Here is a 20,546-nt window from a genome sequence, read left to right as displayed (position 1 = left end):
TATTTTTTTTAACCAATTTTAGTCCAAATGAAAATCACAACAAAAACCAACCATTGGGACATAGAAGGGACCAACATTCTTAGTAGATTGGCCATACAGACACCCCAGCAGAGCAGTGGCACCCTAGCAGGGCACTGCAGTGAACATCACATATAAGGTTCCAAGTATACATCTCACCATAACCCCATTACACTGTAAGGTGAGTCCTCCAAAACTCACCCAAAACCTAAAGTACTCAACTGTATATCACCCCATTATCCCTTATGCCTGCAGGTATCACTTATATGTTGGGACACTAGGTTTTAGATGGGTTTTGGAGGGCTCACATTTTCCACCAAAAGTGTACTAGATAGAGTGGGTATGGGCCTGTGTCCCTTTCTTTGCAGGTTACTCCAGAGACCTGCTTGTTGCTCTAAGACTAACCATAATACCTGAAGCTGTTATTCAGGCTGGTATGTACTGTGTCATTCACATCTTTGGAGGGTGGGAGGGGTCAGTGACCACTGATGGAGTAAGAAGGGGGGGGGGGCATGCTCTAATGCCTCCAATGGTCATATAATCAGTTTGGTCACCTTTTTGGCACTTATTCATTATTGAAATAGGTCTAACCTCATACATCCAAGTTTTGCCCTGGACATTTTCTGAATGTTCCATTATTGGAGAAAACTGTCCAAATCATAATTCTGCCCTAATCCTGCCTAAAACATGTCCCCTTGAGATTTAGACGCAATTCAGAAAAACACCATAGAAAACCATCTAAAAAATGTGTTTCAAAAATGGCAATTTGGACAAAGGTCCAAATGCCACTTTGTAATTTTTGTGCAATTTTGTAATTTTGAAAATAAGCCCCTAATTGACTTGCTGTTAGACAGGAAAGCATTTGTAGAGTTGCTGTTCATAGAAACTTGTGCATTTAATGAGATCCATAATTCTGTTGAGTATGATGCGATACTTAGTAGGAAAACACTGAAAGCACAGCTGTTTGGCCACGTCATGAGCTATGTAAGACATCTGTTTCATTCAAGTAGGGCAGTGGTAGCAAATCTGGAGGAGCAATTGCTTTCCCTGGAGCAGCAGGGAACGATTCAGAGTGATTCAAATCAGCAAAGTGGAGATTCACATGACTGAATTATTAGGAACATGGAAATAAGATGGGGGCACTGGCTACTTAGGGAGGCCCAGGCCATAGTTTTGTAGCAAGAACAAAAAACTTGTGGAGAAGGAGATGTTCAAGATGCAGGCTTTATTAAAATCACAATAAAATAATCCACATAAAAATATCTAGGACCCAAAACTGTCCGTGTTTCAATGATGCTGTCTCAAAGGGTTTTTCTCCCGCCTTTGAGACCTCCTCACTTGCACAAAGTTACATATCAGTTTGTTTTTAGCTCTTAATCCATGTGCTTCCATATCAGGACCTTTAGGGACCCCTGATGAAGACAGCATTGTCGAAACATGGATCGTGTTGAGTCCATAGCTCCCAATGTTTTGGGTCCTAGATATTTTTATGTGGATTATTTTATTGTGATTTTAATAAAGCCTGCATCTTGAACATCTCCTTCTCCACAAGTTTTTTGTTCTTGACAGATTTCCATTTGTGAAGTATTAAGGGGTCAACCTCTTGTTTGCATAATTTTGTAGCATCAGAACAAAACAAGGATAGTATGTTTGTCCCTTGAGGAATTGGAGCATACACTGTTAGACTACTTTCAGGGGTGGGAATATAATAAGTTTTATGATAATGTCTAGTTTCACAGAGACCAATGGGAGAATTGTAATGTTATTTCAAATATCTTTATTGATCAAACAAAGCACTTCAAATAGCACAAGCAGAACAGTAAGATAACCTGTTTGAACAAGGTATATAAGAAACCCAAACTACCCCATATACCCCGTCCACAAAAAACCCTCCAAAAAGGAGGCAAATAAAAACACTCAATTAGAGATTCAGAACATGTTATGAGCATACATAGTTAAAGAAGACGATAAGGCTCCCAAACAGTTTGAAGCTGAAGGCCCTCTACAGAATCCATATCGGTGACCTCCATGTGTTCCATTTGCAGTTGATGAAGCATCTGCATACGCCAGAGGTGTCAAAGTCCCTCCTCGAGGGCTGCAATCCAGTCGGGTTTTTAGGATTTCAACAATGAATATGCATGAGATCTGTTAGCATACAATGAAAGCAGTGCATGCAAATAGATCTCATGCATATTCATTGGGGAAATCCTGAAAACCCGACTGGATTGCGGCCCTTGAGGAGGGACTTGACACCCCTGGCATATACCATTCAGAGACTGAGGGAGAGGCAGAGTCCAGCCAATGTAACAGGATCAGTTTCTTGGCAAACAAAAGGGCATGGCGCATAAGAATTGTAATGTTATTTTGCTTCTTTTCATATAAATAAGATGTTAAAAAAAAAGTTTGGTTGGATAGATTACTAGAAGAAAACGCCCTAAACCTATATGGTAGACCTGGAGAAAGGCACTGCTTATCCCTGGGGGCAGGTAGCATGGAATTTTGCTACATTTTGGGATCCTGTCAGGTATATGTAACCTGGATTATCTAGTGTTGGAAATGGAATGCTGTCCTAGGTGGACCTCTGCTCTGATCCAATATAACAGCTCTTATGTTCTTAAAGCAGCATTCCCAGTTCTATAGGAGCTGTACAGATTTTTTGGGCAAGTTGGTACAGAGTGCACTATGACAGGTTACAAGAAAGGGATAAATTGAAGAGAAAACATGGTACCCTATGAATATTTCTGTACAACATTCAAGATGATTGCTGGATACCCACCTTGAGCAACAGGAATTTGGTAGACTAAAAAAAGTGCTTCACTTATGTCCTATTTGCCACTTTTACTGTATGTCAGCTAAAAACAATGTCAGTATTAACCAGTACTCTAAAAATAAAGATAGTTTTGAAAAAAAAGAAAAGAAAGTAGGGCTGCTAATAAGGAGTATAGTTGAACAGATCAGTTAATTAAGCACAGTAGGAGATAAAAACTTGAAAATGTGGCAGTCCCCATAAGCTCATTATCAAGGTTTCCTTTTGCTTGGACTTGGAAACAGCATTCAAATTCTGTGTATATAATAGCACTTGAAATAGTCTTTCTGTTGTTAGAGTCCATAAAGTAAAAGTAACAGTAGAGCAGGTATGTTACAAAGACTTCAAATAAAAAGCATATGTGAAAACAATTTAACAGTAATGATGCAAAATGGTCTCTGTGAGAACCTTTTTCTATAGAACATCACAGTTTATGTTACTTGGTTTCCAGAACTGGATTGCTTGTGAAAGGAATGATATATCTTTGCATTATGAAGATTATCAAATAATTTCATCTGGTTTTTTTTCCCCCATCACAGCAGACTATGCCAATGGACCTCTTACAAATGGTGCTGGAGAAAACCTTGCAAGCGCAAAGAGAAAATTGCTGAATGCTTCAGAAGAAAATGAAAGTCTAGGAGAAGAAGAGGAGAGTAAGAAGCAAGTAAACACAAAGGAACTGGAAGAAAAACCACAGTCACCTTCGTCCTCAGAAAGTGGGAATACAAGATCCAGTCTGAGCTCTAAGAGTGAATCTGAATCCAGATCTAGTTCAGATTCTGAATCAAACACTAGATCAGATCAGGACTACTTTGATGGTGATCATGACTACAGTAAAGCAGTACGGACAAAACCCAAAACAAAGCGAAAAATTGAAAGTGGAAGAGGACGAGGGAGGGGGCGAGGGAGGGGCAGAGGCAGGGGAAGAGGACGAGGGAGAGGACGAGGGAGGGGTAGATGGAAAGGGAGAGGAGGTAGCTATACTATGGAAGCCTGCAGGGGCCCTGGTTTAAAACGTGCACATAATACAGACGATGAAGATGAGAGTGACTTTGTTGCACGGTTTAGGAAACAACCACGAATTAAAACGAGAAACCAGGGCCGAAGAACTGTATTGTACAATGACGATTCTGATAATGACAATTTGGTGCACATAGAAGATCCGCTGAACCTTGGTACTTCTAGGTCAGGCCGGGTGCGCAAAATGACTGAAAAGGCCAGGGTCAGCCATCTCATGGGTTGGAACTATTGATAAATAGGAATTTCAGAACAATTGTAAAGGGAAAAATGGAATTTTAAAAATGGCCTTCTACTGCAGGGATTCTACCAGAAGATCTACCAAGCAAATTGTGTGGAAGACTCCACTCACCTTTAATACTGGTGCTTAAACACGATGCCAATATGCATTTATTTTGAGACTTCACATATCCACATTTTCCTGAACATGGCAAGCCTTATTTATTAGGCCTTAAATTATAGGATCCATCCCAGAGAAACACTGCAGTTCCGTTGTGTTAAAGGAGCTTCCATCGTCACTGAAGTAGCATGTCTTTCTTTTATCCTGATACAATATCTTATTTTTGTTGCTGTTTTTAGTTTCCCTTTTTTGTTTTACTCTTTTTTATGTATCATACAAAGAAACAACTTCTTAAAGTATTTTATATGTTTTGGGTAATTTGATTCCTCAGATACAGTAATAATTATAACTTTTTGCACAAAATACCAATCCTGATGGCAGCTATAAAATGTTTACAATTTCTTTATCTAATGGAGGATCTTGATGATTTTCATCTTCCCAGGCCAAACATTCATGAACTGTACTTAAGTACACTGGTACAACAGCTTTTGGGTCTTGATCTGCTTTCTAGTGTTTCTCCATCTGTGTAAAAGAAAGTAAGGATTGGTGCCTTGTAAATATGTATCAGATTTTTGATGTGATGTCATAATGTGTGCATTAACTTTATTAAAAAAATTATGAAATTTTGGGCAGAAATTGCCAGGTGCAACCATTGCTTGCATCTGTTTTGTTTTATGTTCTTACATTACTGTAGCTATTGTTAAAGATTGTGCACCAAAGGGTTATTTCAGACCAACAGATTTTGTATCTAGTAGCTGGGCTGGCTTCCAAATGATGATAATATAGGGCTTTAAGAGGAAATTGATATTTTGAACTGCTGTATCAAAGTACAGCAACAAATGTTGCAAATGTGAAGTATTACACAAAATTACAACAAATTCAGATTCTATTGTTTCTTAACAAATTTTTTATAAGCCTAAAATGCTTCCTAATTTTCTTCCCTCATCAAATTAAGTCTACTGCTTTTGAGGACTATGCTCATGTTGATCGATGAATCAACAGACAAGAACTAACATACCTAATCATGTTGGTAAAAGCACTTAGTGGATCTTCCTGGTGCACTATTCGGAAGGTATTGGACTTTTCTATGACACTTGATAGCATCCTTCTTGACTTCCCTTTTTGTATAACACAAGATTCTATTTGATGGTTTTGTTTGACAAGGACCATATTTGAGGTCTTGGGAGTACATCAATCTTAAGAAAAAAATGTGCCATTGTAATGTTTGCCTGGGGCCAATGGTACAGAAGCCTCACCCAAGGGATCTCCATTCACAGAGAATATCAGGGAATTTTGATGTATTTGTGAGTTGAAGATTGCTATCTTTTATATTTTAGCATGCTACTTTGTATTTTCCATTTATCTTGAAACTAAGTCAGTGGCTGATAAAGGTAGACATGGGAATGAAAAACTATCAACAGGCTTTAGAGTGAAAGACCAAATGAAAACCCCTACTAAAGGCTACTAATGTTTTCCTAGTCTGTAAAATAATGTATTGGGACAAAGGCCATTTTATTGATCAGTATTGGAGAAAGCAAAAGCAAGCCCATTCTCTAATTCCTGGAAAAGGGAAGCGGCACAAAATAGTCTTTTTCACTTTGTATTTTTAGATCAGTAGTTACCATCAACAAGGAATCAAAGTTAAAAAGGAACACCATGCATAAAAATTACTAGTAATAATATAAACCCTTATGGTATACCAAAATCATATCTTGTCCAGCAAAGACATATATTCCCTCTAGCCATTTATTATTTCACCTAAAATCAACTGGCTGATATTCAAAGCAATTTAGCCAGTTGCTGACCAGTTAAAAATGCTTAGGGCTAGCCGATGGTTTTCAGTGACACATTTAACTGCTAAGTGCCACTAAAATTTGCAGTTATTACCTAACTCAAAGCTTGCTATGTTGGGGGTGTTCCAGGGTCAGAGTCAGCACTTGGGTAATTAAGTGCTGATTTTGAGCCCTTAAGCAGCCAGGTTTATTCCATAAATGGGATTGCATAAAAGTTTGTCCTATCTTTATGCGCTAACTCACGGCTGCTTATGGGCTGAATATCGACTTAAGCAGTTATGTATTAGCCGGCTCAAAAATAAACAGATATTCAAAGCAGAAGGCTATCTTTGAATATCCAGGAATAACTCCATCAGTGGTGAGCAAAATGCTTACCACCGCCAGCTGAATATTGAACCCTTAGTTCTTGCTTTCTTGGAACTTCCTGTGGATGTTAATCCATTGGATTTATGTTATGAATTGAACATAGGAATTAATTCTACAAGTATATAAAAATGCTATCAAGACAGCACTGATTGGAAACTAGAATATATAACTTTTTAGGATACTGACATTCTTAGGTGTACTTTGACACATCATTGTTATTATAAGGAAGACATATGTAATTTCTTATTCTAAGGTTCCTCTTTTGTGTACCCTAAAGATGCAGACTGTTTAGTGTTTAAGCTCTGGTTCATTGCAAGGTAGCTTATTGATTGATTTTGGAAATGGCCTGTGGTCGAAAGCCATGTTCTTTGCTGCTGTTGGTCTTTTTTCCCTTCCAATCCAAAATGGCAGAATAACCTTTTAAAATGGCTGGGGGTTTTTTCTTTCTTGTGATGTTTTTATGTTGTATCTTCATGACATTTTGTCTTTTAAAGTAAACCAACACTTGACTGTGGTATAAGATGAATGTGGAGAAATGAAAACATTCTCTGCATGAGAATTTATTCAGTGCATCTTCTGAGTTTCATTTGTTCTTTGGTTTTCTTTTTCTCTTCATTCAGATGCTTATTTTAAGAAATAGTTCTTTTTTATGGATGTACTTATTTGGTGAACTAGTAATATATAATATAGAAATAGCTTATTTGGATAAAACCTGGTAAGGTTTGAACATGAAAGGTGCAGCATTGATAAATGCTGATAGTGCTAGTAGGGTTAATTTAAGAAAGACAAGGCCAGTTTGGCACAAGTGCATTATTAGATACTTGTAAAATCACTATTAAGCACATTAATTTATAGAAGACTGTGTAGTATCTCCTACATTTCAGGTTATTGTGTTGACCAAATGTTGAACACTCCCCAAAGTAAAAGTGAATGTTTGCAAATAATTTTATAAAACATTATTGGTATCAAAGCTATAACAGATATGTAAGCTATCCCTATTTCTCATCTTTGTCTTGTATAGCTTTTAAGACAGATGATTATAAATGTATGGTTAGGGAAAAGAGAGTTATAATAATAATATACTGAGTGTCATGCAGACAAAAATGTGCTGTACAAGAGGCTGAATGTCACAGGGATTATGAAGCCTCTCTTGCTATTGAGCATTCCTATGTATTTCCTTAGTCTTACACCATCATCCTTTTAACAGTAGTAAATGGCTGTTTCTATAAATTAAAGAATTTCTAAATTTTTTTTCCTCCATATATTTTTTTTCTTTTTATCTTTTGACATGGTTGAATTAATTTTGTGTGGCCTCATTCATGAAAAACTTTCTCTTATTTTTATGTCTGCAGCAGAAGTCAATAATGAATTGAACAAGCATATTACAGTACAGTATATATTTTCATTGGGCAAGTTACTCAGTTGATACAGACAGCTGTGAAGAGGTAGAAATTCTACAAACTCAATATATAATTGTACTGTAAGAAAAATTAAGATTTAAGTTTCATTGATCTTGGGTATAAGAAAATGTTTTGATAACACTGGACAACAAAGTTTTTGCTTCTTCAACACTTTCGGGTGTATCTTAACAGATATTCGGCTGCTGATCATGAAAATCACATTTAAAATTGCATATCACGTACCATTTTAACAAAAAAGTACATTTATCCAATTTCTTGTTATACCTTCAGGCTAATGCAATTAATTCTTATCCTAATTAATATAATTAATATAGGCCTATTGCTTACTTTATACTTTGCTGGATATAGCGTGGGCATGTTTTGACGTACATTTAGGGCAGGTAACATAATGTCCATGGAAATTATGCAGTCTGAGTATACATGCATATACATGAGCTTGAAGGATGCTGCCTGAAAAGGCTATATATAAAAGCATTTCTCATACATGGATAATCTTCATTTAGGGCTCCTTTTACGAAGCCGCGTGTGACTTTTCATCACGCGCTAACCCCTGCGCTGGCCGAAAAACTACCGTCTGCTCAAGAGGAGGCGGTAGCGGCTAGCGCATCCGGTGGTATCACGCGCGTTAAACTGCTAACGCGCCTTCATAAAAGGAGCCCTTAGTGTCAGTTTGTGTGTATTTTGATGCTTCAAGGCATAGTATTGTCTATGTAAGTAACTTAATTAGTAAACCAGTTAATTATTAATTGCTTTAGGACAATTTGTGACAGCAGAAATGTGTTGCCGATGTCACAACAGCTGTGATACATTCTGCTACATTTGTGGTGCGTACATGCTTAAGCCTTAAAAATGCACCATTATTCAACTTGTTAAGGAAGCATATCTAATCTAATCTAATCTTTGGTTTATATACTGGGTCATCTCCCAGTGGAGCTCGACTCGGTTCACATATAATTAAGACTAAAGTACATAGTAGAAAACATAGGAGAAGGAAGAACTAATTAAAAACTAAAGTACATAAGAAAAGCATTAGAAAAATAACTATTATAATATCATTTTGTTGAGACTGTAGTTAAACCATTTAAAAATTGCAAGAACAACAAAGTTTTTAGCATATGAGCTGTACAGGCAGTCCCTGACTTACAGACGCCCAACTTAAATACAACTCATACTTAGAAATGCGGTTGTTCTATAGATTCATTTGATTCCATTGAGCAGTATTTCCAGTGGCAAAGGCTCCTATATTTTTCATGCAGCAGATTCAGGAATGATGCAGGGCCACATTAAAAAGTGTGTAATTGTGCATGCTGTACCTTAGAGGGAACACTGGGGGGCAGTTGGCCCTTTTGTCAGTTGGACGCAAGGTAAGCAGCAAGAATCTTAAAATCTACAAGTTCTGAATTACATACAAATCCAACTTAAGAACAGCTTTAAAAACGTAACTTGTTCTTAACCCGGGGACTGCCTGTACTTCAGTTGCAGGATTGGTGATCAAGACAAACCATGGGCTCCTCACATTTTTTGTGCAAGATGTACCATCGATCTTAGAGCTTGGCTCTGATGTACTCGGAAGTCAATACCATTTGCTATCCCAATGATATGGCAAGAACAGAAGGATCACTCGACCGACTGTTACTTCAGTCTGACAAATGTATCTGGTTTCTCTGGTAAAAATAAATCAGTTGAATACCCCAGAATTCCTTCAGCCATGAGACCAGTGCCAAATGATGACATTCTTCCAGTACCGAAGCCACCAGGAAAATGGAGCTTATATAAATCTTTACTAATTTTCAAAGCTAATACAAAGTGCCATGAATTATATATACATTAATAACAAAATAAGCACTTAAATTTCATTAATAACAATTCAGAAAATAAATATCCCTCCCATCCAACAATTTAATCAAGAAATGAACCAGAAAAATATCCCCCTCACCCACCCTGTCCTGGATATGTATAAAAATAAACTAAAGTTTAAACAAAGACAACTATGTTGAATTAACAAATGATGTCAATGGGCCCCAAACCAGTTTAAATAATTTGCTATTCCCTAATATATCTGCATTCATCTTTTTGTATTTGTAACCTAAACTGGCCCACCAAAATGGAAAGTTGAGGCAGTCGCAATTTTTCCAATTGCTGGAGAAATGGAGCTTAAACGAAACCGATGAAGAATCTGTAATGCACCAGCCAAGCAAAGACAGTGACATCGATCCTGATTTTGAACCATGTACATCTGGTGAGCCTCATAACAGTCTTAATAAAATTACCTGGTCAGGGACTTAGGTTTGTCAAAAGCAGAATTACTGGGTTCAAGACTGCAGGGATGATGTTTGCTCTCACCAAGTATGAAAATTTCTGACCTTCGAAGCCGCCAAGATGATTTAATACATTTCTTTGCATAGATTGAAAACCTCTGTATCTGCACTGACATTGAAGAGTTGTTCACAGCTTTGGGTTGTATGTATGACCCTCAAGAATGGCATCTTTTCATTGATTCGTCAGTGTTAAGCCTCAAGACTGTTTTGTTACACAATGGCAATCCTTCACACAAAATCGGTAGCATGGAATGTTGTTAATCTTTGGGTTTTGACCAGGTATTACTGACCTGGATTGGCCACCATGAGAAAGGGCTACTGGGCTTGATGGACCATTGGTCTGACCCAGTAAGGCTATTCTTATGTTCTTATGAACTGCTGTTAAAGAATATCCTGTACACAAAAACACAACTGGAACATCTACGGTGATCTTAAAGTACTAGGTTTGCTACTTGGAATGCAGCTTGGATATGCCAAGTACTGTTGTTTTATTTGTGAATGGGACAGCCGTGCTAAGGAGTTGCATTATATTAAAAAAATAACTGGGCACTCCATAAGAATTTGGTTCCAGGACAGAAGAATATGATATATGAATCACTTGTTGACCTGACGAAGATATTTTTGCCTTCTCTTCACATGAACGGATGAAAAATTTTTTAAAAGCAAGGCAAAGGCTTTCTTTATCTAAGACAGATGTTTCCAAGAATAACCAACACCAAGGGATCCTTTTACAAAGGTGCGTTAGGGTCTTAACGCGCGGAATAGCGTGTGCTAAAATGTTGCACGCACTAGCTGCTACAGCCTCCTTTTAAGCAGGCGGTAATTTTTCGGTTAGCTTGCGCACTAAACGCTAGCGCACCTTAGTAAAAGGAGCCCCAAGATTAAGGAAGGCATTTTTGTCGGTCCACAGATCAGACACATCATCAATGATGAGAGATTTGAAGATCTGTTAAATGAGTCAGAGAAAATCACCTGGAAAGCATTCAAGGATGTCTTTGAGAAATTTCTTGGCAGTTACAGCGTGCCAACTAGTTAGAGCATACAAAGCCATGAAGTGCAACATGTCACTTAAGATGCACTTTCTACGTTCACAGTTGGACTTCTTTCCTGTAAATCTTGGTGCAGTGAGTGACGAACATGGCAAAACGTTTCACCAGGACATTGCCACTATAGAAAAAAGATATCAGGGCAACTGGAATCAATCAATGCTTGTTGACTATTGTTGGACAGTGTAACGAGTTACACTGGACACTGAGTACAAACAAAAATCAGCAGGAAAACACTTTTAGCCACAGCGAACTATCACAGTGTATCAGAAACTTTGTGTATTAAAACATGTTATAGTCAAAGATACCATCGTGTTTCTCAAAATTCCTATGTGATACAGTCAGTGGGAAATTATGTTTATTTTGAAGGGGGTCTATCATGATCACCAGTTTGTTTTAAGGAAGCAAAACTTTTGGAAAAATTTGTTGTCCAGTGTAACTCATAGATTGCAAAGCTATGAGTTATAGAAAAGAGCAGAGTTGTAGCTACTTTGATTGGATTTGGGCTTTTGGCATCATTGGTAATCGTGTAAAAAGCTGATTCTAGTGTGACAGACACTCCATTCCTAAACATATGGGTAGTCAATCCCTTCTCGTGAGAATTCTTGTAGAGAGCTTCATTAGAATTCTTTTGCTCCACTTCTTATACTTCTGGTCTGTACTCCAATTCTTCAGTTCATTCAGGAATGGAGTGTCTGTCTATTAAAAAAAAGATTATTGATTGTGGTGTTGAATGCATCATCTTGGTTACAGATAGTTGTGTTTCGGTTTTTAGAACAATGCTTAAATGTTCTAGAATCAATAGAGAAATGTATGTAATACTTAAGGAATTTATGGTAATGGTTTCTCAAATGGGTTTTTGCTTGATGGTTATATGTGGCATAATAAATAATAGAGACAGAGGTACAGATATATGAAATCATGAACTGGGTAATAAGAGTTTTAATGGATAATTATGTATGAATGCACACTTTTGAGAATACACTTCTCCCGGCATTTATACCGGTCCAATGGGGGTTTACAGATAACTACATCATAGGTTAATGGAATCAATGAATCCAGTATGGTATTAATATGTCCCCCATATAGACCTCCAAAAATTGAGTATCAAAGGACAATAAAACAACAGATGATCCAGTGTCCCTATGTCAAAATGACAGTGACAGATTTTGAACTATCTAACTTTTGTAATCTAACAGGGGTCCAAAAACTTCTATGCAACAAAAAAAAACATGTTTGTCTCATAGATGCTGACGCTGTACATCTCATTCTCCAAGTCCAAATTCGTGGACATTGAGACGCAGAAATCTGCTTTAACTCAATGCTCCAAATGTCTTTAAGACTAGTTTTAGATTTTTTGCTTAAAAATTCAGATATTAATTTATACCACTTGGCTGCCTGATGCCCTAGCAATTCTGTCTGGAAGCATAGGCCCGGCAAGCTATAATGATCCTTTAAATTTTGCCAATCAGGGAACCCTTTCTGAATGGCCTGCTTCAACTGCAACCACTTATATGCTTGAGACTTTGAAATACCGAATGATTGTTGCAGTCGTGAAAAATCAAGCATTTTTCCATTTAATAGTACATCATCTAATGTGCATATGCCTGCCTGCAGCCAATGCTTCCAAAGGATCTTAGACTCGCCAATTTTAATCTTGGAGTTCAACCATAAGGATTGACATGTGGATTGTTGTACTGGTACGGATGTTAAATTATCAATAAATTTTAAGGTTTTCCAGGTGATAAAAAGAATGCTATTGTCCTTATAAGTTCTGGGTAATTTGATACTCAATACATGACATAACCACAATGGGGATATGAGTTGCCATTCTAAATAAAGCCAATCCGGAAGATGCTCCAAGACTTCGGGAAGGATCCAATACATACCCTGACACAGAATAAATGCTTGATGGTATCTGAGTGGCTACAGCGATGGTGCCGGGAAATGAACTTCGGATTCCTGAATCACGGAGAGGCACTACAGGGACCAGACGGACTCCACCTGACCAACAGAGGTAAGAATGTCTTCGGACACAGGCTAGCCCGCCTACTTCGACGGGCTTTAAACTAGGTAAGTCGGGGGTGGGTACCCACTTTTACACCGGAGCAGTAAGTAACAGTCCTGATGGGGCGAACCAAAACTCCGCTTCTAAGTCTAAGGTAAGTATTCTTATTGCAAAAGAATCACTAGGTGACACTTTAATTCAAATGGATGGCTCACTACAGGAGCTTAGTAAACAGAAAGAGTGGAGAGCTATGTATGTTAACGCACACAGCCTAGGAAATAAATTTCTTGAACTAGAAACAGAAATAGTTAATGCAGACCTGGATGTAGTAGCAGTATCCGAAACATGGTTCACAGACTCTCATGGGTGGGATATAACTATACCAGGATACAACCTGCTTTGACAAGACAGAGAAGGTAAGTTAGGAGGAGGGGTAGCACTTTACATCAAAGAGAGCATCAAGACAACCAGGATCACGGATGTCAAGTATACTGGGTAATCCATCTGGGTAAACCTGGCCAGAGGCAGAGAAAAAAGCCTGTACCTTGGTGTGGTATACAGACCTCCAAGGCAATCGGAGGACAAGGACGCAGAATTAATTGAAGACATTGAAAATATCACCTTACGGGGGGACGTCGTTCTGTTAGGAGACTTCAACATGCCTGATGTAAACTGGAACACACTCTCAGCGACAACTTGTGATAGCAGGAGGATATTAACGTCCATGAAGGGAGTAAGGCTCAAACAAATGGTACTAGAGCCCACTAGGGCCCAGGCCATCCTGGACCTGGTACTTACGAACGGGGAAAGCGTCTCGGAAGTCTCGGTGGGAGAAAAGCTAGCCACCAGTGACCATACCTTAAGAAAGGCTTCCCTAGGTCACAAACAAAAACAAGAGTACTCAATTTCCGAGGCACTGACTTCGCACGCATGGGAGATTTCGTCCATCAGACGCTGCAGGTTCAAGAAGAAACTGATAATGTGGAAACTATGTGGTCAACCTTGAAATTGACCCTTCATGAGGCAACTAAACGCTACATAAAATCGGTAACCAAACAGCAAAGAAAAAAGAAACCCCAATGGTTCACTGATGAGGTCTCGTACCTCGTCAAAGAGAAGAAAAGAGCATTTCTTGTATACAAACGCACGGGGGAACAAGAAGCAAACATTGAATACAGGACAAAGTCTGCAGCGGTCAAAACAGCAGTAAGGGAGGCCAAACTTCGAATGGAAGAAACTCTAGCGAAGAACATTAAGAAAGGGGACAAATCCTTCTTCAGGTACATTAACGACAGGAAAAAGAACGCAAACGGGATAGTACGCCTTAGAACGCCAGAAGGGAACTATGTGGAAACAGATTCCGATAAGGCCAAACTGCTGAATGATTACTTCTGTTCAGTCTTCACCTGCGAGGCACCGGGGCACGGGCCACGGCTGGAAGCAAAGCAAAGCATGGAAGACCCATTTCAGAATTTTGAGTTCACACCAGCTGATGTTTACAGAGAACTGTCCAGACTCAAGGTGAACAAAGCCATGGGACCGGACAATTTGCATCCAAGAGTGCTCAGAGAGCTATGCGATGTTCTGGCGCAACCGTTAGCCATGCTCTTCAATCTCTCCCTAAGTACAGGGAGAGTCCCCCTGGACTGGAAAACAGCCAACGTTGTTCCTCTGCACAAAAAGGGTTGCAGAGCAGAGGCTGCGAATTACAGGCCAGTGAGTCTCACATCAATAGTGTGTAAACTCATGGAAACTCTACTTAAAGGAAAATTAGACACGATTTTGGATGAGGGAAATCTGAGGGATCCCTGTCAACATGGATTCACTAGGGGCAGGTCATGCCAATCCAATCTCATCAGCTTCTTTGACTGGGTGACAGGAAAGCTAGACTTGGGAGAGTCTCTGGACATAGTGTACTTGGATTTCAGTAAAGCTTTTGACAGTGTCCCGCACCGTAGACTATTAAACAAGATGAAATCGATGGGGTTGGGTGAGAAACTAACTGCATGGGTCAATGATTGGCTGAGTGGAAGACTTCAGAGGCTGGTGGTCAACGGCACCCTCTCTGAGACATCGGAGGTGACTAGCGGAGTGCCGCAGGGATTAGCCTAGGACCATCCCTTTTCAATATATTCATAAGGGACTTGACCCGGGGGCTTCAGGGTAAAGTAGCACTGTTTGCCGACGACGCCAAACTGTGTAATACAGTAAGTGAAAGCAATATCAAGGATAGTATGAAGCAGGATCTGATCACGTTGGAAAACTGGTCCTCGACATGGCAGCTGGGCTTCAACGCGAAGAAGGGTAAGGTCATGCATCTCGGCAGCAGAAATCCATGCAGAACATACACCTTGAATGGAGAAGCACTGGCTAGGACTTCAGAAGAATGGGACTTGGGAGTAATCATCAGTGCAGACATGAAGGCTGCCAAACAGGTAGAGAAGGCCTCATCCAAGGCAAGGCAAATGATGGGATGTATCCAGAGAAGCTTCGTCAGCCGCAAACCTGAAGTCATAATGCCACTTTACAGAACCATGGTGAGACCTCATCTGGAATACTGTGTGCAATTCTGGAGGCCACAATACCGTAAAGATGTGCTTCGAGCCGAGTCGGTCCAGCGGATGGCCACTAGAATGGTCTCCGGACTCAAGGGTCTCTCATACAAAGAAAGACTGGGCAAATTGCAGCTCTATACTCTAGAGGAACGCAGGGAAAGGGGTGACATGATTGAGACATTTAAATACGTCACAGGTCGTGTCGAGCTGGAAGACGACATATTCGTTCCCAAGGGACCCTCGGTCACAAGGGGGCACCCGCTTAAATTCAGAGGAGGGAAATTTAGTGGTGACACCAGGAAGTACTTCTTCACAGAAAGGGTGGTGGATCATTGGAACAAACTTCCAGTGCAGGTGATCGAGGCCACCAGCGTGCTCCACTTTAAGAATAAATGGGACATCCACGTGGGATCCCTACGAAGGTCGAGCTAAGGAACTAAGTCATCAGCACTCAGACTTAATGGGGTGGGTCAGTAGAGTGGGCAGACTTGATGGGCTGTAGCCCTTTTCTGCCGTCATCTTTCTATGTTTCTATAGAAATTTGGAAAATTTACCCCACCTGCCGCAATTGGTTTTTGCAAAGATACTAGCTTTTCTAGCCGTTTTACCCAGCCAAATAAATTTAGTAAGAATTCCATTCAATTTCTTATAAAAGGACCCCTGAAAATAAACTGGCAACATACTCATTTGGTAGTAAACTATAGGCAAAATGATCATCTTGACAGTTTGGACTCTCCCCCACCATGAAAGATGCAAAAGGTTAAAAAAAAAAAAAGTCTAAATCTGACTTGGACATTTCCAGTTAGATGTCCAAAGATGGAGGAACAGAAATGATTATTTTTGAATGGCAACAGCTGGATGTTCAAATTATTATTTATTTTTTTTAATGTATACTACTTATATGTTTTGGCCAACAGGATGTCTAACTTTATACCTCATTTTCGATCATCATCCATGTTGAAAAACATCCAAATACAGACCATTTGGATGTGGGAGGGGTGAGCACAGTAATGGATTGGCTACATAGACATCCCAAAAGAGCAGTGAGACACCTTAGAGGGCACTGCTGTGAACTTCACATAAAGAGTGCCATATGTATATCTCACCAGAACCCCTTATAATTTGTGGTGAGCCCCCAAACCTACTATACCCACCTGTGTACCACCCCAATAGCCCTTATGGCTACAGGTGACATCTATATAGCAGTATAGTAGGGTATGAGTGAGCTCACACTTTCTACCATAAATGTAGTGAGTAAAGTGGCTTATGGTCCTGGACTGTCCTCTCTATGGTTCACTATCCCATTCACCAAGTAACTGCACACCTTTGTGATGCTTTATTAGGCTTCCCCCATACCAGATGCTGCTGTTCTAGGGCCAGGCATGTACCTTTTTTGTTCTCATTTTTGTGCAGTGCGAGGAGGGTCAGTGAGCACTGGGGGAGTGTGGGGGTGTCTTACCATGATACATGCAGTGGTCATCTAGTCAGTTTGAACATCTTTGTGGAACTTAGATGCTTCCAAAACAGGTCTAGCTCCAAACGTCTAAGTTCTGTCCAGGACATCTTGCAAAACAATTATCGCTGCAAGGTGTCCAAGTCTAACCTGCCCTTAAGTTTGCCCAAAGCCCACCCATAACATGCTCATCTTGAGCTCTGGATGCACAGAGGTTGGAATGCTTCGCTAGACATCCAGAAAGGCGGTTTTGATTATCAGCACTCCTGGCGATTCGGACATCCCAAGTGTTGATTTAGGACACTTTTTGGATGTTTATTTTTTTTTTTATTATGAGCTCTTTAGTCTACCATACCTCAAGAGAAAACAATGGCTGAATAAACCACAAGGGGGCCCCTCATTGTGTAGTCACCAGGAGTCTGTTTGGCTTGAGCGCATACAGATGTTGCCACTAATTTCCTAAAAGGGAAGCCTTTAGGTCATTATTGAGATGGCTTGGAGAAATCCACTTCTTTATTCCTAGGATAAGCAGCATAAAATTAATTTTACTACTTGGTATCTAGCTAGATACTTGGGACCTGGGTTGGCCACTGTTGGAAATAGGATATTGGACTTCATGGGCCTTCGGCCTGTCCCAGAATGGCAATTCTTATGTTCTTAAACCAGAATGCAAAATGAGGTACACAAAATCCAAGAGTATCAAAGAGAGAGACAACAAAACAAAGAGAAAGCAAAAAGGGTTATTACAAGAACCAACAGTCTCAGATAAAGAAATGAGAAGAGCTCAGTTGTATAGGGATAAGGTAGAAACAGGAACTGCATAAAAAAAAAAATCATGTTTCTTCTCTAGTGTAGTTTGTTCATGTTTGCTGAAAGTCTCTGTACATTGTGCATGACAACCTTTTCATACAAATGCACCTGGTTCTCCTGAGCACAAAGAGATGGAGTACCTGACGCAAGACACCTAATTTCAAAGACACCAAAAGAGCTCACGCTGAGCACAAAATGTGTTGATTCTACAAGTCAAGTAAAGCACTCTTACCTAACAAAAGTGATTAATAGTTTAGCTGCCCTTAATGATGTAGATAAATTATTTAAGTATAGTTGATCCTTCTTTTATGTGTTTTGTACTCTGCGTAGAACTATTGGTTAAAGTGGAATATAAATCTGTTAAATTAAATTTAAATATCAGTCTTGGTTTGTTGCATTCATTGTATGAAAAAGTTGTCATGCACGGTGCAAAGAGACTCAGCAAACAGGAACAGACTACTTGAGAGAAGAAACCAGGTGCACTGTTAAAAATAAAAACAAACCCTGCTTTCTTTAATTAGTGCCTTATTCTAACATGTATTGAGAAGAGCTTCTCATGAATCAGTAAGTTCTTGAAAAACTTTGAAAGAAAAACCTCCTGATGGATATCTACATTAAATGTGTTGCATGTCAATAGTTCTCAAGCTCTCAACCACTCAGTAAACTTCAATAAAGTCTAAATTCCTATTTTAATCATTTTCCTTTTTATTAAATGTAACCAATCCTCCAACCATGGAGCCGAGGGTGACTCTCGAGGTAGATACTTTTTGGTGTCTGTGTCTTTAGGTTACATTCTCCTCTACCACCATCTTCCCAATTACACTTAAACACAAGATATTGCCCTATCAAAAAAGGTCTAAGCCAGGGGTGGGCAACTCCGGTCCTCGAGGGCCGGAATCCAGTTGGGTTTTCAGGATTTCCCCAATGAATATACATTGAAAGCAGTGCATGCAAATAGATCTCATGCATATTCATTGGGGAAATCCTGAAAACCTAACTGGATTGCGGCCCTCAAGGAGGGACTTTGAGACCCCTGCCTTAGAGGATGGACCTTAAAGTATCAGAACAGAACCCAGGGCTAAAGGAAAAAGTGAGCATGTTAGGTTTTATTTTCTTTCTAGCTCAGGAAAACAAACTATAATGAAGTCTGCAGACAGTGGCTTGCTAGCTAGAAATCACAGCAATGGAAGTGCCTACTATTTCTTGTAGCTATTTATTCATTCAGGGAACAAAGCAAATGGAAAAATAATATGCTTAGATAACATATTAGACAAAAGTACTTTATTCTGAATTTATTAATTGGTGTACGTCAGCTTTGGGAAATGTACATCTCTGAAGACTTGAATTTCAGTTCTATGTTTCTAGTATTGCCTTCATATCTGTTACTGATCTGTGTTCGTTTCATATGTGTTGAGTGTCTGTGTTTTGCGTTTGTAACCACATTGTGGCACTCTGCTAGCTGTAATATCTGTTTAGAGTTCTGTAGCTGTTTCATATTGTGTATTGATGTTTTAGAACCCAGTGTTATATGTACAGGCTACATTTTCACAGGTAAGATTGTTGCTCTTTGAATTCTGGTAGTTATTGCTTTTATGGTATGGTAAGGTTCTGAGTGTATTGCACAAGTTTGCAGTGTATGTGGGAGAGGGGGGATTGTGTGTTAGCTTTACCCGAGGTGACATCAAAAGTTTAATATGATTTTAGTTTAGCATAACATCCGACAGGGTTTTAGAACATATTACAGAATCTGATGTGTATTGAGGTGGTTGTTCTACAGAAGACTTGTCTGATCTGATTTAAATGATGAGACACTACGGGGCTCATTTTCAAAAAAACAGGCATCCAAAAGATGGCATAAACCTGCACTTGGACATCTTACGAGTCAAAATGTCCAAGTGGCCATTTTCGAAACTGACTTTCTAGATGTCTTTCTGGTCGTTCTGTCTCCAGTGTGTGTAAATCTTAAGGGAGAGTGTTAGAGGTGTGGTTTGGGTGGCTTGGATGTTCTGCAGGGATACAGTAATCAAACTTTTAACAAAATGTCTAGGGCACCATTTAGATGTTTGGGACTAGACCTGTTTTAAAAATGAATAAGAGTCAAAAAGGTGCTCAAATTGACCACTGGAGAGAATAAGGCTTGAACCCCTCCTTTTTACTCCTCCAGTGGTCACTACCCTTCCACCACCCAAAGATGTGAAAGAAATGGCTTCAAATGGCCACACAGACACAGCTCAGCAAGTCAGTGGGGTACTCTAAGGGGTACTGCAGTGAAAATCACATTAAAAAGTCCCAGGTACACGGCACCATAGCCTGCTTATATTGCATGGTGAGCTCTCAAAACCCACCTAGAATCTACTATATCTATATAAAGATGACATCTGCAGTCATAAGGCCTATTGTTGTGGAATACAGATGGGCACAGTATGTTTTGGGCGGATTTTGGAGGGTTCACCATACAATGCAAGCAGGTTATAGTAACATAAGTACCTGGGACTTTTTTATGTTACATTCACTTCAGTACCCCCTAGAGTGCTCCTCTGCTCAGCTGTCTGTGTGGCCAGTTCACTATGAATGCTGGCTGCTTGGATATCCCAG

General features: G+C 39.5%; 1 protein-coding gene across 6 annotated transcripts in view; it reads left to right on the top strand.

Moving 5' to 3' along the window:
* BRWD3 (bromodomain and WD repeat domain containing 3) overlaps positions 1–6,893 on the top strand; it is a 286,770-nt gene extending 279,877 nt beyond the window's left edge. For 5 of the 6 annotated variants that reach the window (XM_033944590.1, XM_033944589.1, XM_033944588.1 and 2 more), the window contains one exon: positions 3,364–6,893. In XM_033944590.1, coding sequence (XP_033800481.1) covers positions 3,364–4,076 — 713 coding nt within the window. In that variant the 3' untranslated portion in view covers positions 4,077–6,893. The remainder of the gene's footprint in view (positions 1–3,363) is intronic. The other variant, XM_033944587.1, reaches the window with a different exon arrangement.
* The last annotated feature ends 13,653 nt before the right edge of the window (positions 6,894–20,546 follow it).

The sequence above is a fragment of the Geotrypetes seraphini genome, chromosome 5 (genome assembly GCF_902459505.1).
Source record: "Geotrypetes seraphini chromosome 5, aGeoSer1.1, whole genome shotgun sequence".
NCBI lineage: Eukaryota > Metazoa > Chordata > Amphibia > Gymnophiona > Dermophiidae > Geotrypetes > Geotrypetes seraphini.
This window is presented reverse-complemented; position numbering and strand designations above follow the sequence as displayed.